The 16,193-nt window shown below is 35.9% G+C and overlaps 1 protein-coding gene across 1 annotated transcript; it reads right to left on the minus strand.

Annotated features, from left to right (window-relative positions):
- Nucleotides 1-7,205: 7,205 nt before the first annotated feature.
- LOC133324163 (uncharacterized) lies at nucleotides 7,206-12,645 on the minus strand. Its single transcript, XM_061533043.1, has 4 exons — nucleotides 12,623-12,645; nucleotides 9,507-9,633; nucleotides 8,298-9,434; nucleotides 7,206-8,207 (listed from the first exon to the last, which is right to left on the minus strand). The coding sequence occupies exons 1-4, from the start codon at nucleotides 12,643-12,645 to the stop codon at nucleotides 7,206-7,208; spliced, it is 2,289 nt and encodes a 762-aa protein (XP_061389027.1).
- Between the last annotated feature and the right edge of the window lie 3,548 nt (nucleotides 12,646-16,193).

A 16,193-nucleotide genomic window follows, 5' to 3' on the forward strand; every position in this document is an offset into this window, starting at 1 on the left:
ATTAGTAGGCTATAGTCGAATATGTGGGAACCCAATGTCCGGCCCCTGCCTCCCCCGCCTAGCCAGTGTAGATCTTGTGTGTATTTGGTAAAATGTATAATATCGAAAATCAGCGAACTGTGTGGTACGTGTATGCGAACACTGGTCGATGAGAGGGGCGTTATTGTAAAGGGACTTTGGGAGGGATATAGGGCCAAATAGAAATTCCAATGTCCATTGTAAAAATTGCGACAACAAATTTGGACAATGGAGGAAGGAGGTGAGGTTGGCAGTGGTGTCGTAGTGGTGGTCTTAATTCCTGCTGTAGTTGTTACTTCATCTCTGGGGGTTGTTGTATCCTCCATGCCAGGTAATGTTGTAGTCATTATTGGAATAGTTGTTGTTGTTGTTTGCTCTTCCGTTATAAAAATTGTGGTAGTTTCTATGCAGGGTAGGATCGTTGTTGTGGTCTGTACTTCTATTGTTGTGGGTTGCCCTTCTGGATAGGTTGTGGTAGTCGTAATGACTTCGCTAGTGGTCTCTTCATCAGATTCTGTTCCATAGGTAGTTAAATTTGTATCCTCCGAAGTTGTTGTAATACTTTCTTCGGTTGTCAGGACAGCTGTAGAGGAGCTGGCTAAATCTGTGGTGGTGGTGGTCTCTTCTTTACATAACAATTTCACCGTGAAAATTCCTTCACCCTTTAAATAAGCCGGCGAATAACATTTGGTATTCTCCTTATCCACAATTTTGGTGTAAAAACTTCCCTGCAGTAATTCCAAAAATTGATAGTTCTCACAACTACAATCCCAGTTGTTGTGGGCCAGATTCAAATTTGTAACATCCCTTAGCTTTGTCAGCAACTCAACATCCAATCGCCTCAATTGATTACGACTTAAATCCAAATAATGCAAGGTATCCAACATCCGATCAAATGTATGCAAGGGCACATAACTCAAACTGCAATTGGCCAAATTGAGAGACTCCACTGGACCCAAATTTTCAAAACTCTTTGCTGTCAAGATGTCACGAAAATAATTTTCACTAAAATCCACCGAACGTAATTTTTTCATCACACTCCCACCTAACCAATCCTTAGGATCAAAAGTTTCACTACCTTTGCTTTGATGACATATCTTTAAAATCTCCAAAGTTCCACTTACCGGTGCCAAACAATTATTTCCATAAAATGACGAACCATACCAATTTCGATTACTAATATTTAGCACCTCCAAAGCTTGTAGACCCTCGAAACTCCATTCTTGTAATCTCGTAAATTGACTATTCAGTAGATGCAGACTTTTCAGATTTCGTACGGAATTTTTTTCAAATGCCCCCTCTTCAATAGATGACAATTCACAATTGTCTATCAGGAGCACCTTCAACTGGAAATTTCCTTCCAGAAAATTGGATTTCATTGTATTCGCCGGAAAACTACAATTGTAGAGAAATAATTCCACATCTGTACCACATGATTTATACATGGGTTCTAGTGCCTGATATAAATTATTCACATTGCCACCATAACAGGTCAGACGACAATTTGCGGGAATACACGTCAGGCCACGTGCAGACGGTAGTTGTCTGAAAATGAAAAAAATAACAATAACAACAATCATCATAATAATTTAGTCATAGATTACAAATTATTCTGTTATCTTTTGGGTATCATAAATTACAAAAAAGTAAGTTAATATTTATTTATGAAAATTACCAAATAAAAAAATGGCGCCCAACGTGGGGCAACTTCAAACGAAAACTAAAGAAATAACCACACCTTTATATATTTTGTATATAGAGATTAAATTCTAGAGCTCCTCTATATATAGAGTAGCTTCAACATATATTTCAGAGCTGGCGCCCAACGTGGGGCTTCTTATAACAAACAAGAAATTGTATTAACCTAGAAAATGAAAATTAATTACGAATTTATATTATTCAATTGTCAAAAATGAGACTTTAAAAAATGGCGCCCAACATCAGCTAAAAAAATATTTTTAAATTCTAATATTAAAACAATTAAAAATGGAACATGGGATTTTCAAGAAGAAATCTTTAAAAATAGCCCAAAAAATATAGCATCACAATGGCGCCCAACGTTGGTTTTTTCCTAAGGAATAACGAATAATAATTTTTGGATATTTCATAAATAATAACCTTAAAAAGAAACAAAAAAATAAAACTTAAAAATGTGGCGCCCAACGTGACGCTTCATCTACACTGTATAGCCTTAGGGTATTACATATACTTCGGATGGTTTTTATAGCAAGCTACAATTTTTTTAAATTCTATTATGCATAACCTTAACAATTACCAAACAAAATAATAATACTTGAAAAAATGGCGCCCAACGTTTCTTCTCGGTATGTTACATAAATAGCGATTTTTCTATGGGATGTACAGTCTCTTCGAAGAGCGTCTACAAATTTTTTTATACCCTTCACCACACTGTGGTACAGGGTATTATTTCGTTGTGCATATGTTTGTAACAGGCAAAAGGACTCTACATAGACCCATGGTTCCTTTTGAGAATATGCATAGAATCACTTTCTAAGTTTATTTATGCATGTCCGTCCGTCTGTCCATGTTAAACAAAGTACAGGTTGCATTTATGTTTCGAATTGGATGAAATTTGACACAGGTCATTTGTTTGGCCCAAGGACGAACTCTATTGAAATTGGGACAAATCGGTTCATATTTAGATATAGCTCCCATATATATTTTATTCCGATTTAAGGTAAATGGTGTACCAAAGTCCCTATATATCTTACGATTTGCACGAAATTTAGCACAACGTAATGAATAATGTCTGGAATGATGTGTGCAAAGTTTCGTGAAAGTCGGTTCAGATTTAGATATAGCTCCCATATATATCTTCGTCCGATTTAAGGTAAATTGTGTACCAAAGTCCCTATGTATCTTTGCTTTCGATTTGCACGAAATTTGGCATAGCGTACTAAATTAAGTTTAGAATGATGTTTGCAAAGCTTCGTGACGATCGGTTCAGATTTAGATATAGCTCCCATATATATTTTCGTCCGATTTAAGGTAAATGGTGTATCAAAGTCCCTATATATCTTTCGATTTGCACGAAATTTGGCACAGCGTAATAAATAAGGTCCAGAATGATATATGCCAAGTTTTGTAAAAATCTGTTCAGATTTAGATATAGCTGCCATATATATTTTCGTCCGATTTAAGGTAAATGGTGTACCAAAGTCCCTATATATCTTTCGATTTCCACGAAATTTGGCACAGCGTAATAAATAAGGTCCAGAATGATATATGCCAAGTTTTGTAAAAATCTGTTCAGATTTAGATATAGCACCCATATATAGCTTCGTCCGATTTAAGGTAAATTGTGTACCAAAGTCCCTATATATCTTTCGATTTGCACGAAATTTGGCATAGCGTACTGAATTATATCTAGAATGATGAGTGCAAAGTTTTGTGAAAATCGGTTCTGATTTAGATATAGCTACCATATATATCTTCTTCCGATTTAAGGTAATTGGTGCAAGAATCGGTTCAGATATAGAATAGCTTCCATTTCGACTTATTCATGTTAATTGTACACCAAATAATCAATGGGTGTCCGATTAAGATTAAATTTTAAAGAGTGCAGCATACCGAATAGCGTGTGTCAAGTTTGCCTTAAATCGATTTACAAAATTTTGCATAGGTTGCGGAATGACATGTGAGGGATTGGTGTTAGTCGGTTTAGATATAGATAAAAATCACATATTTAAGTTCGTTCAATTTCATGTCAAAGTTCCTTCAAAAAGGCGACGTCTTTTAGGGTACATATGTACAATATACCCAAAGTGGTGAAGGGTATCATATAGTCGGCTCCGTCCGACTTTACTACTTTCCTTACTGGTTTTATTAATGGCGCCCAACATGTTTCCTCTTCATTAATTTTGCCTTAGATAATACAAGCAACACGTTTTACATCGAAAAGTTTGTACTGATTCCCTAAGTATGGAACAACTTTCCAAGGTCTTCTAATGGTGGCGCCCAATGTGAAACTTTTTAAGCATGTTGGCCTTACGTCCCCATAAAGGCAATTTATATGCGCCCAATATTTTATAATAAATCGCATAAAAAATGTGGTTATGGGAAATGGCGCCCAATATGTGATCTTCCTAATTATATATATATATATACATATGGAGTATGGGGTATATAGATTAAGGAACATCAATACGTTCTCTACATGTATAAAAGACCGTCTAAAGTTTTTTTTTTAATTGGCGCCCAACGTGGGTTTCATCGACGGATCCTATGAACATATGAGAAGTTTCTGGAGGTTGCGGACATTTTTTCAAGGTCATTAAGAGGCTTAAATGTTTTAAGGAATTTTTTCAGGGTCAATAAAAGTTGTGGACTTTCTAAAGAATATATTTTTAAGGCCTTGGATTCGTGGAATTTTAAAAAAATATTTTTTTCAAGGCCTATAAGATACATGGATTTTTAAAGAATATTTTATTCAAGGCCTTTACAAGGCGTGGATTTTATTTAAATAATATTTTTGTCAAGGTCTATAAGAGGCATGGACTTATAAAGAATATTTTTCAAGGCCTATACAAGGCGTGGATTTTTAAAGAATATTTTTTTTCAATGCCTTTACAAGGCATCGATTTTTAAAGAATACTTTTTCAAGGCCTTTACAAGGCGTGGGTTTTTAAAGAATATTTTTTCAATGCCTATCGGACGACCAGCACAAAAAACATTTTGTTTAGACATTTTTTATAAATATTTTTGACTGTCCTTTAAGACTCGTTTTATTTATTAATTTTAATTGTTATCCAGCACACCTCCAAGAGCCGATTTTTTTTTTTTGAAAAATATTTTTCAAAGCCCTTATAATTCTTTCCAGTTTTTTCCTAAAATAGAAATTCGAATACATACCTGATTCGTTTGGCCACCGACGATATATTATCAATATTGACTGTATTATCCTTTAACATCAACGAAGTTTGGTTATAGGCCGTTCCCGTAAAATCCACATTTGATAAGACCAGCAATAAAATAAAACCAATTAGCAGCGGGATGACCACAAATTTACACCAACTATGAAGTAAGATTTCGTCATTAATAAAACAAAGAACACATTTTTTATTTCCAATATATCTCTCCTACCGAAATTTCTTGGGCTGATATAATTTCTCCTGGGCCTTGGTTGTATTATCCTCTTGTCTCAAGACAAAGGTTTTTCTCTTCGCCATTTTTGATTTTCAAAACTTCAAATTTCCCAAAAAAAATATTTGCACTGATCCTTATGCCACCGAATTTCACCCGCAACTAACAGAAACTTGCCCTGCCTGGACTGGAGTGATTGGATTCCATCACCATCATCCCTGTGTAGTGTTTTTGTTGTTGATTCGATTAGCTTATCTTTATTACGGCAATTATGATTTATAACTGATTTTAATTGATAAATTAGATTTACGCTTATCAAATGTTTCAATGTATCGGAATTTAGGGGTTAGCAGGTGAAGAGGGCAGAACTTGATCTAAGTGTAAAGCTGTGTTTCATTTTTGTTTTCGTTTTGTTGTACCTATTTTTAGTTGGATGAATAATTTTTTTTTCTATTTAATAGATTCTACTACTGATAATGAAAGTAAATTTTTTGACCTCCATGAAGGCAATGAAAGTTAAAAAAAAATAATGGCGCCCAACGAGGGGCAGCATTATGGACATTTAAAGAATATTCAAGGTTTAAAGAGGCGTGGATATTTATTGAAGAGTCTATAGAAGGCGTGGAGTTTTTAAAGGATATATTTCAAGGGTCTATAGAAGGCGTGGCTTTTTTAAAGAATATTTTTTCAAGTGTCTATAGAAGGCGTGGATTTTTTAAAGAATATTTTTTCAAGGGTCCATAGAAGGCGTGGATTTTTTAAAGAATATTTTTTCAAGGGTCTATAGAAGGCGTGGATTTTTTAAAGAATATATTTTCAAGGGTCTATAGAAGGCGTGGATTTTTTAAAGAATATTTTTCCAAGGTTCACAACAAGGCGTGGATTTTTTAAAGAATATTTTTTCAAGGGTCTATAGAAGGCGTGGATTTTTTAAAGAATATTTTTTCAAGGGTCTAAAGAAGGCGTGGATTTTTTAAAGAATATTTTTTCAAGGGTCTATAGAAGGCGTGGATTTTTTAAAGAATATTTTTTCAAGTCCTGCCAGAGGTCCATAGAAGGCGTGGATTTTTTAAAGAATATTTTTTCAAAGGTCTATAGAAGGCGTGGATTTTTTAAAGAATATTTTTTCAAAGGTCTATAGAAGGCGTGGATTTTTTAAAGAATATTTTTTCAAAGGTCTATAGAAGGCGTGGATTTTTTAAAGAATATTTTTTCAAGGGTCCATAGAAGGCGTGGATTTTTTAAAGAATATTTTTTCAAGGGTCCATAGAAGGCGTGGATTTTTTAAAGAATATTTTTTCAAGGGTCTATAGAAGGCGTGGATTCCTTAAAGAATATTTTTTCAAGGGTCTATAGAAGTCGTGGATTTTTTAAAGAATATTTTTTCAAGAGCCTATAGAAGGCGTGGATTTTTTAAAGAATATTTTTTCAAGAGCCTATAGAAGGCGTGGATTTTTTAAAGAATATTTTTTCAAGAGCCTATAGAAGGCGTGAATTTTTTAAAGAATATTTTTTCAAAAGCCTATAGAAGGCGTGGATTTTTTAAAGAATATTTTTTCAAGAGCCTATAGAAGGCGTGGATTTTTTAAAGAATATTTTTTCAAGAGCCTATAGAAGGCGTGGATTTTTTAAAGAATATTTTTTCAAGAGCCTATAGAAGGCGTGGATTTTTTGAAGAATATTTTTTCAAGAGCCTATAGAAGGCGTGGATTTTTTAAAGAATATTTTTTCAAGAGCCTATAGAAGGCGTGGATTTTTTAAAGAATATTTTTTCAAGAGCCTATAGAAGGCGTGGATTTTTTCAAGAATATTTTTTCAAGAGACTATAGAAGGCGTGGATTTTTTAAAGAATATTTTTTCAAGAGCCTATAGAAGGCGTGGATTTTTTAAAGAATATTTTTTCAAGAGCCTATAGAAGGCGTGATTTTTTTTAAATATATATATTTTTAAAGTTTAGAATTTTTTGCAAAAAATCTTTATTGGTCTTTACATTAAATGGGAAAAAATATTTTACATAAAATTGATATTTCAATGTATTTAATCCTCCTCTCTCCCTACCCTCCATGGCACTTCACACACGCCCATCACACCTGACTGTCCAACATATAAATGACACCAATATCTCGATTGGCACTCTCTTCCAGGCGCCTTTGCTCCTTCGGTACTGCCGGCAGCGGATCATTGGAGACCCGTTTCGTACGATATGGTATTTCGGCATAATTTACCAAATCTGCTGAACTGGAAACGGTACTATTTAGAGGTGTTAAATAGCACGATTCCAAATCGTAAGTGTCATTCGTCTTCGGCTGATGAAGATTTGCTGACGACTGCATTTCCACCTGAGAATCAGCGTTGGCATCATTATTAACCAAGGTTAGGGTTGACGAAAGCGAGGAAGAAGTATTGCTATCGAAGCTGCGACTTTGTGTAGGTGAGGCGGTTATCTGAGAATAGGCTGGTATTACCTCATACAGATTCGTATTCATATAGCTTTGATAGCTGGCCACGCTATCGGTGGATTTGCGACGCTTGATGACAATGGGTTTGGAGCTGTGTGGGAAGAGAGAAAATGTAAAATTTTTTTGAATATAAAAAATGATCTTCAGAACCCACCTCTTTCTGGCCAGGGCATTTTCTTTCTCCTTCATAACTTTTATGGACTTGGCCCGGGGCATTACCACAATCTCATCACTGTGCGAACCCACGGTGGTTACCCTTTTGCTACCCTTCAATAGAATCGGTTTCCTCTTGAGCAGCAAATAAATCATCAGAATCCCAGCAAAGGAGAACATGACAATACCAAAAACGACCAACGAAAGTCCAGTCACCTTCATGTCTCGGGTCAACCAGGCACTACTCTGGATCGATAGATTACCGCTAACATGTATGGACTTACAATTGAAGGGAGATATCATCAATTGATCTTTAATGATCATACAAAAGGTATAGGCCACATTGGGTACCAATTCGGTGACCGTGTTCGTATAGGTTATCGAATGGTAGCAGCCCAGTCCATATTCATTGTAATTGATTTCCATTTTATAAAATTGGGTGGTGGCTTTGCTGAACCAAATTAGGCCAATGGTTTCGTTGTAGGCTTCCAGGGATGCCGAGGAGGAGGAGGAGGTGGACGAAGATAAACTATCTGATGAAGATTCCGATGATGAGGAGTTGGGATCTGAATTTTCTTCAATTTTTTCCACAACCACATCTACACTTAGGTGGTCCCTGGGTACCAACTCAAACTGCACAATGGGAACCTTCAAAGGCTGATTCGTATAATTCTCCTTAGATTTATCAGCCTCTGGGATCCAACATTTCAATTCCACTACAATAGGGAAAGACGGTAGCAGAGGTACTTGATTTATAATGTCCGGCAATTCCTCCGCTACCAAGGTGGTCGTGGTGGAGGTCGTAGTTGAAATTACCACATCTCTCTCCCCATCACCCTGTTCCTCCTCCTTTTCAATGGCCAGCGTTGAATCGTTATTCTCCACCTCCAATATCTTTGTAGTCTCCGTTTCAAACTCTTCACAAATCCGATCATCAAATAGCGACCAATGCTCATACGATTCTGGTTCGGAACATGTCAACTTCGTAGTTTGATAAATAAAAATCTCTTTCATTTCCCGCTGCAAATCACACGAACATTCCCACGGATTACCATGGGCATAGACTTTCAATTCCCTCGGAATTTCATGCCAACCGAAAATCGTATGCGTCAGGGTCTTCAACTTATTGTGCGACAAATCCAAATATTCCAAAGTGTCCACAACATCCGCAAACGCATAGGGTGGTAAATATTCCAAATTCGAGTGGGACAAATCAATATGCTCGACCATCGATACCTTGCTGAATACCTTATCCGTAAAATGGTCCCTAAAGTTATTGTAACTAAAATCCACATAAATCAAATTATTCAATAAATTTGAACTTCCGGTGATGTTGCGAACACACGACAGGCCCACTTGCATGGTCAAATGTTTAATTTGATACTTGACATAATCCAAAAAATCTCCATTGACCGCGCGCAAGGGATTCTCCTTTTGGATTATCGAGAGGAGTTGAAAATCCCGACTGATATCCTCAAAGAAATCTTTACGCAATTCTCGTAATTTCAAATCTTCGAAGTAGATTTTTTGAAATATCCCCCCGGCAAAGGTACCCGCAGCCACGTCACTGACATTCGATGATGCCACATATAATGCCTCCACCTTATCCGTATAAGTACCCAGGAAGCCATGGTATAAGCGGTTATCCGTAAATTTGTAGTTATACAAACGTAACTCCTCAATGACATCGCAGGGTTGGTCCTGGGAGAGAAGAAGGAGAGAGTTTTAATGTTGGAGAATAAAAAAAAATAAAAATCGAATTTCGAAACTTACATTTTTCTTGACCACAATATCAATGTCCTGATCGATTTCCGATGATTGGCCATTAAAGCAAACGAATTTACAGACCATCTGGACACAATTGGGAGGTACAGCCGAAATGGTGATGTTCAGGAAGGGGCTACAAAGAATAAAAGAACAAAATAATTAGATACTTTAATATTTAAAGAATAATTTTTCAAGCCCAGACAGAGGCGTGGATTTTTTAATGAATATTTTTATCAAGGTCTATAAAAAGCGTGGATTTTTTAAAACATAATTTTTCGAGGCTTTATAGAGAATATTTTTCAAGGCTATTCTTTAAAAATCGTTGCTTTTTATAGACCTTGAAAATATATTCTATAAAAAGTCCACGCCTTTTACAGGCCTTGAAAAAATATTTTATTAAAAGTCCACGCCTTTTAGTGGCCTTGAAAAAATATTCTATAAAAAGTCCACGCCTTTTAGTGGCCTTGAAAAAATATCCTTTAAAAAATCCACGCCTCTTAGAAGCCTTGAAAAGATATTCTATAAAAAGTCCACGCCTTTTACAGGCCTTGAAAAAATATTTTATTAAAAGTCCACGCCTTTTAGTGGCCTTGAAAAAATATTCCATAAAAAGTCCACGCCTTTTAGTGGCCTTGAAAAAATATTCTATAAAAAGTCCACGCCTTTTAGTGGCCTTGAAAAAATATCCTTTAAAAAATCCACGCCTCTTAGAAGCCTTGAAAAGATATTCTATAAAAAGTCCACGCCTTTTAGTGGCCTTGAAAAAATATCCTTTAAAAAATCCACGCCTCTTAGAAGCCTTGAAAAATATCCTTTAAAAAATCCACGCCTCTTAGAAGCCTTGAAAAAATATCCTTTAAAAAATCCACGCCTCTTAGAAGCCTTGAAAAGATATTCTATAAAAAGTCCACGCCTTTTAGTGGCCTTGAAAAAATATCCTTTAAAAAATCCACGCCTCTTAGAAGCCTTGAAAAAATATCCTTTAAAAAATCCACGCCTCTTAGAAGCCTTGAAAAAATCCACGCCTCTTAGAGGCCTTAAAAAAATATCCTTTAAAAACTCCACGCCTCTTATAGGCCTTAAAAAAATATCCTTAAAAAAATCCACGCCTATTATAGGCCTTAAAAAAATATCCTTAAAAAAATCCACGCCTCTTAGAGGCCTTAAAAAAATGTCCTTAAAAAATCCACGCCTCTTAGAGGCCTTGAAAATATATTCTTTAAAAAATCCACGCCTCTTAGGGGTCTTGAAAAGATATTCTTTAAATAATCCACGCCTCTTAGAGGCCTTAAAAAGACATTCTTTAAAAAAATCCACGCCTCTTAGAGGCCTTGTAAATACATTGTTTAAAAAATCCACGCCTCTTAGAGGCCTTGAAAAGACATTCTTTAAAAAAATCCACGCCTCTTAGAGGCCTTGAAAAGATATTGTTTAAAAAATCCACGCCTCTTAGAGGCCTTGAAAAGATATTCTTTAAAAAATCCACGCCACTTAGAGGCCTTCAAAAAATATTTATAAACCAGTAATGAAAGTAGTAAAGTCGGACGGGGCCGACTATGTGATACCCTTCACCACTTTGGGTATATTCAACAGATGAATCCTAATATATGGGGGCTATATCTAACTTCGGACAAACTTCGGATCTTTAGTGCACAATTTACATAAAATCGGAAGAAAATATATATAGGAGCTATATCTAAATCTGAACCGATTTTCACGAAACTTAACACACATCATTCTAGACCTAAATCATTAGGCTGTGCAAAATTTCGTGCAAATCGAAAGATATATGTGGACTTTGGTGCACAACTTACATTAAATCGGATGAAAATATATATGGGAGCTATATCTAAATCTGGACCGATATTCAGGAAACTTAACACATTTCATTCTAGACCTAATTCATTACGCTATGCCCACTTTCGTGCAAATCGAAAGATATAGAATTACATTGGTGCACCATTTACATTAAATCCGACGAAAATATATATGGGAGCTATATTTAAATCTGAACCGATTTTCACGAAACTTAGCACACGTCATTCTAGACACGCTATGCCAAATTTCATCTAAATTGAAAGATGTATAGGAACTTTCGTACACCATTTACCTTAAATCGGACCAAAATATATAATAGACCTAATTTATTACGCTGTGCAAAATTTCATCCAAATTGAAAGATATATAGAAACTTTGGTACACCATTTACATTAAATCGGCCGAAAATATACATGGGAGCTATATCTAAATCTGAACCGATGTTCAGGAAACTTAACACACATCATTCTAGACCTAAATCATTAGGCTGTGCAAAATTTCGTTCAAATCGAAAGATATATAGGGACTTTGGTGCACCATTTACCTTAAATCGGACGAAAATATATATGGGAGCTATATATAAATCTGTACCGATTTTCACGAAACTTAACACACAACATTCTAGACCTAATTCATTACGCTGTACCAAATTACTTGCAAATCGAAAGATATGGGACTTTGGTATACCATTTACCTTAAATCGAACCAAAACATATATAGGAACTATATCTAAATCTGAACCGATTTCCGGGAAACTTGACACACAGCATTGTAGACCTAAATCATTAGGCTTTGCAAAATTTCGTGCAAATCGAAAGATATATAGGGACGTTGATATACCATTTACATTACATCGGCTGAAAATATATATGTGAGCTATATCTAAATCTGAGCCGATTTTTTCCCAGTTTCTATAGGGTTCTTCCTTGGGCGAAATAAGTGACATATGCCAATTGTCGTATTTCATAAATGCGACCTGTACTTTGTTTATAATTTAACATGGACAGACGGACGGACATGCATAAATCGACTCAGAAAGTGATTCTATGCATATTCTCAAATGGAACCATGTGTCTATCTCGTTTCCTTTTGCCTGTTACATACATATGCACAAAGACATAATACCCTGTACTACAGAGTGGTGGTAACTATTGTGTTGATTTTGTAGAGGTCTCTTAATTTATTTTTTTTCCGTAAATTGTCTGAGTTTTATGATAGAGAAACATGCTAGCAATAAAACCTGTAACTATTGTGTTCAATATAATCCCACCTATAAAATGTCTATACAGCTATCATTTATTTACATGGGATTACGTATGGTAGACATATTGGCTCCCCAGCTGCAATGGCGACAGGAAATCATTTTTCTTTCGCATGTTCCCACTATTTTCAATTATTTACATACAAAACTAGGCCGAGCAGATTAGTGAGAACGTTTATACATATATTATTCTTCTTCAGAAATTAATTTTTTTTAATAAAAATGTGTTTTTTGGCTTTATGTCAACGAAAAAAAAAATCAATTTCAAATGTTTTTAAGACCTATGGAAGTCTTTGGAAATTTTTTCTTCTATACTCACGTCACTTGAAGTTGGTTATCCATTATTTTGACTACATTTTTCATGAGCTCTAAATTTGCAGCTGATTTGGTAATATCCAATGACCAGGAATTATTGAAAATACCAAAAATATGGAAGCACACAGCACATAAAATAAAATGCTTTGAAAGCATTTTATTGGTGGTCAACTTTAAAATAACTATTTTTTTGTTGTAATATAATTTTCCAAAAATTATTTTCTTTTTAAATCCTTTTAATTTTTTACAATATATTTTCTATAAAAATTTAATTCTCGACAAATCATTAGCTTTTTCTCTTTTCGGAAAACGTATCTGCGAATTATTATCTTTATATAAAATTAGAAATTTCTTTTGTGTGTGTCTACATTTGCCTAAGCGTTTGTGGAACCGTACCGTACCGTTTATTAATATTGCGTTCTATAGACTAATGTAAGCGATTTCGTGAATTTTTGCAAGGACTTCAAGCGAACCTGTTTAGTTTCGAAGTTTTCGTTTTTTTTATCAGCTTGCAGCTGTCTTCTTATCAATTCTCATTAGTTGATGTTATCGATTTCTAATGATATTTATTATTACACACAAACACACGCACTTGGCGGATGCATGAACATCTATCACATATTTTTTCCAGCCGAGCCAGTATTGAATGAAAGTGAAATTGGGGGTTGTCTTTGTCGGTCGATAGGTTGATTGTTCGTTCGCTCGCTCATCCTCCATTGTGAGAACTAGTCCAGCTGGGCTGTGTGAAATATTTTGTTTACATTTTTTCGGGATTTGTATACTTGCACCAGAACAAAAAAAAAATAAACGATGAGCATGATTATTATTGTTACTGGTAGCTGGGGTTATTTCAATACATTTTTTTATTATTATCACCTACCTATATTTTCCAAAAAGAGGAAATAATCCCAAGATTATTTTTCGGTGCTTAATAATTAATAAAATTTAAAAAAAAAAATTAATTTTACACAAATAATTTACTAATTTGTGTTTTTTTCTATTTTTTTTTTTATAGAAAATATTGAAATTTGTTTACGATTTTCCGAACTGGGTATACATCCCTTTCTTTATTTTTTTACTATTGCTGCTATTCACCTCATTAGGTACTAAACTAATAATTGAAAAAAAAAATGCTACAACATTTATAATTAGAATAGTAATATTCGGAGGAAAGAAACTATTGCAATCAGATCCACACACACGTACATACATACGATATAGCACATTGAGTGGTAAATGATGAAAGATGTGCTCATGGGTGCGTATACGAATTAATATTACTCATACGGTTGCCAGGGATGGACAATCAAGCACTTTAAAAAATCCACGCCTAAAGAAGAGTTAAAAAAATAGTCTTTAAAAATCAATCTTTAAAAAATCCACGCATAAAGACTTACTTACTTAGCTGGCTTGTGACAGAACTTTCGTTCCATAAGCCGAGTTTGAAAAAGATTTCCAGGCGCATCGGTCTTTTGTGCAGTTGTTCCAATTTGAAAGACCATGTTCGGCAATGGTATCTTCCACTTGATCTTTCTATCTTATTCATGGCCTTTCCCTTCTGCGTGAACCTTCAGCTGGTTCGCTTTTATATGCCTTCTGGGCTGGGACATCTTCATCCATTCTCACAACATGACCTAGGCAAAGTAGTCGCTGCAGCTCAATACGTCTAACAATGTCGATGTCCGAGAATAGCTGGTACAACTCATAGTTTATTCGACGGCGATATTCACCGTCAACGCAGATCGCCCCATAGATCTTTCGGAGAATTTTTCTCTCAAACACTCCAAGAGCTGCCTCATCTGCTTGCGCAAGTACCCATGCTTCAGTTACATATAACAGCACGAGTAGTATTAGCGTCTTGTAGAGTGTGAGTTTGTTTTGGCGGGAGGTGGTCTTGCTTTTGAGTTGTTTGCTCAGACCATAGTAGCACCAGTTGGCCATCACTATCCTTCTTCGAATTTCAAAACTGATGTCATTCGTTCTACTTATGGCGGTACCAAGATATATAAAATCTTTGACTAACTCAAAGCTGTAGTTCTCAAGTTCCACAGCTGATCCGAGTCTACTGGACGTCTTGCGCATTGATACCATCAGCTTGGTCTTCTCGCCGTTTATTGCCAGACCCACTTTGGAAGACTCTTTCTTAATTTGTTCAAAGGTGGCTGTTACCGCTCTCAGTGTTCGACCCATCGTGTCGATGCCATCGGCGTAGGCGAGTAACATGTGTAGTTTGGTGTACATTTCTGTTCACTTTTGCCTCTCGGATGACCTTTTCCAGCAGGATGTTAAAAAGGTCACACGACAAACTGTCACCTTGTACGAATCCTCGAGGAGGTCATTTCCGACTTTAACTGCTGATCTTGTGCCAGTTAAAGTTATCCTGCATAGTCGTATTAATTTTGCAGGAATGCCAAACGCAGACATGGCTTTATACACCTCTGAACGGATAGGGCTGACGAATGCGACTTTATAGTCGACGAATAGGTGGAATGTGTCGATGTGTTTTTCGTGGGTCTTTTTCAGGATCTGGAGGAGAGTGAAAATCTGGTTAATGGGAGATTTGCCAGGTCTGAAGCCGCATTGGTATGGTCCAGTAATGTCATTGACCATTGGCTTCAGTCGTTCACGCAGTACGCTAGATAGCACTTTATATGCGATGGGAAGGAGACTTATTCCTCTATAGTTGGCACATATCGATGCTGAGGTTCCAATCATTGAGCATGCATTCTACTAGTCAAATTGTACTAATCATCTGATGCATGCTGCTTACCAGCATCTGACCACCAGTCTTGAATAGTTCGGCTTGTAGCTCATCGGCACTTGCTGCTTTATTATTCTTCAGCCGATTGATTGCTATTCTGACTCCATCTTGGCTAGGTGTCAATTTTTTTGGCTTTTCGACGTCAAATGTCCGTATTACATTAGATCGCACTTTTGCTGCTACATTAAGACGGGTGCGTACCTTGGCTGCCACAAGGTAATGGTCCGAATCGATATTCGCTCCCCGGATCGATCGGACGTCTAAAACACTGGATGAATGCCTTCCGTCTATCACAACATGATCGATTTGATTTCTCGTTGTTCGATCGGGAGAAATCCAAGTGGCCTTGTGTATATCGAAATGCTTGAATCTGGTGCTGCTAACTACCATGTTTTTTTTTTTTTTGTTGCCTTCCGATTTTTGCATTAAAATCTCCTACCAGAATTTTCTGTGATTATAGCAATTCGCTCATCTACTGGAGTGAATCTGTAGACGAGGTCTTTTATTCTCCTGTTAACCATAAATCCGCAGCCAAATT

Source organism: Musca vetustissima, unplaced genomic scaffold, assembly GCF_032173495.1.
Source record: "Musca vetustissima isolate MV318-11 ecotype Yass unplaced genomic scaffold, APGP_CSIRO_Mvet_v1 utg16721, whole genome shotgun sequence".
Taxonomy (NCBI): domain Eukaryota; kingdom Metazoa; phylum Arthropoda; class Insecta; order Diptera; family Muscidae; genus Musca; species Musca vetustissima.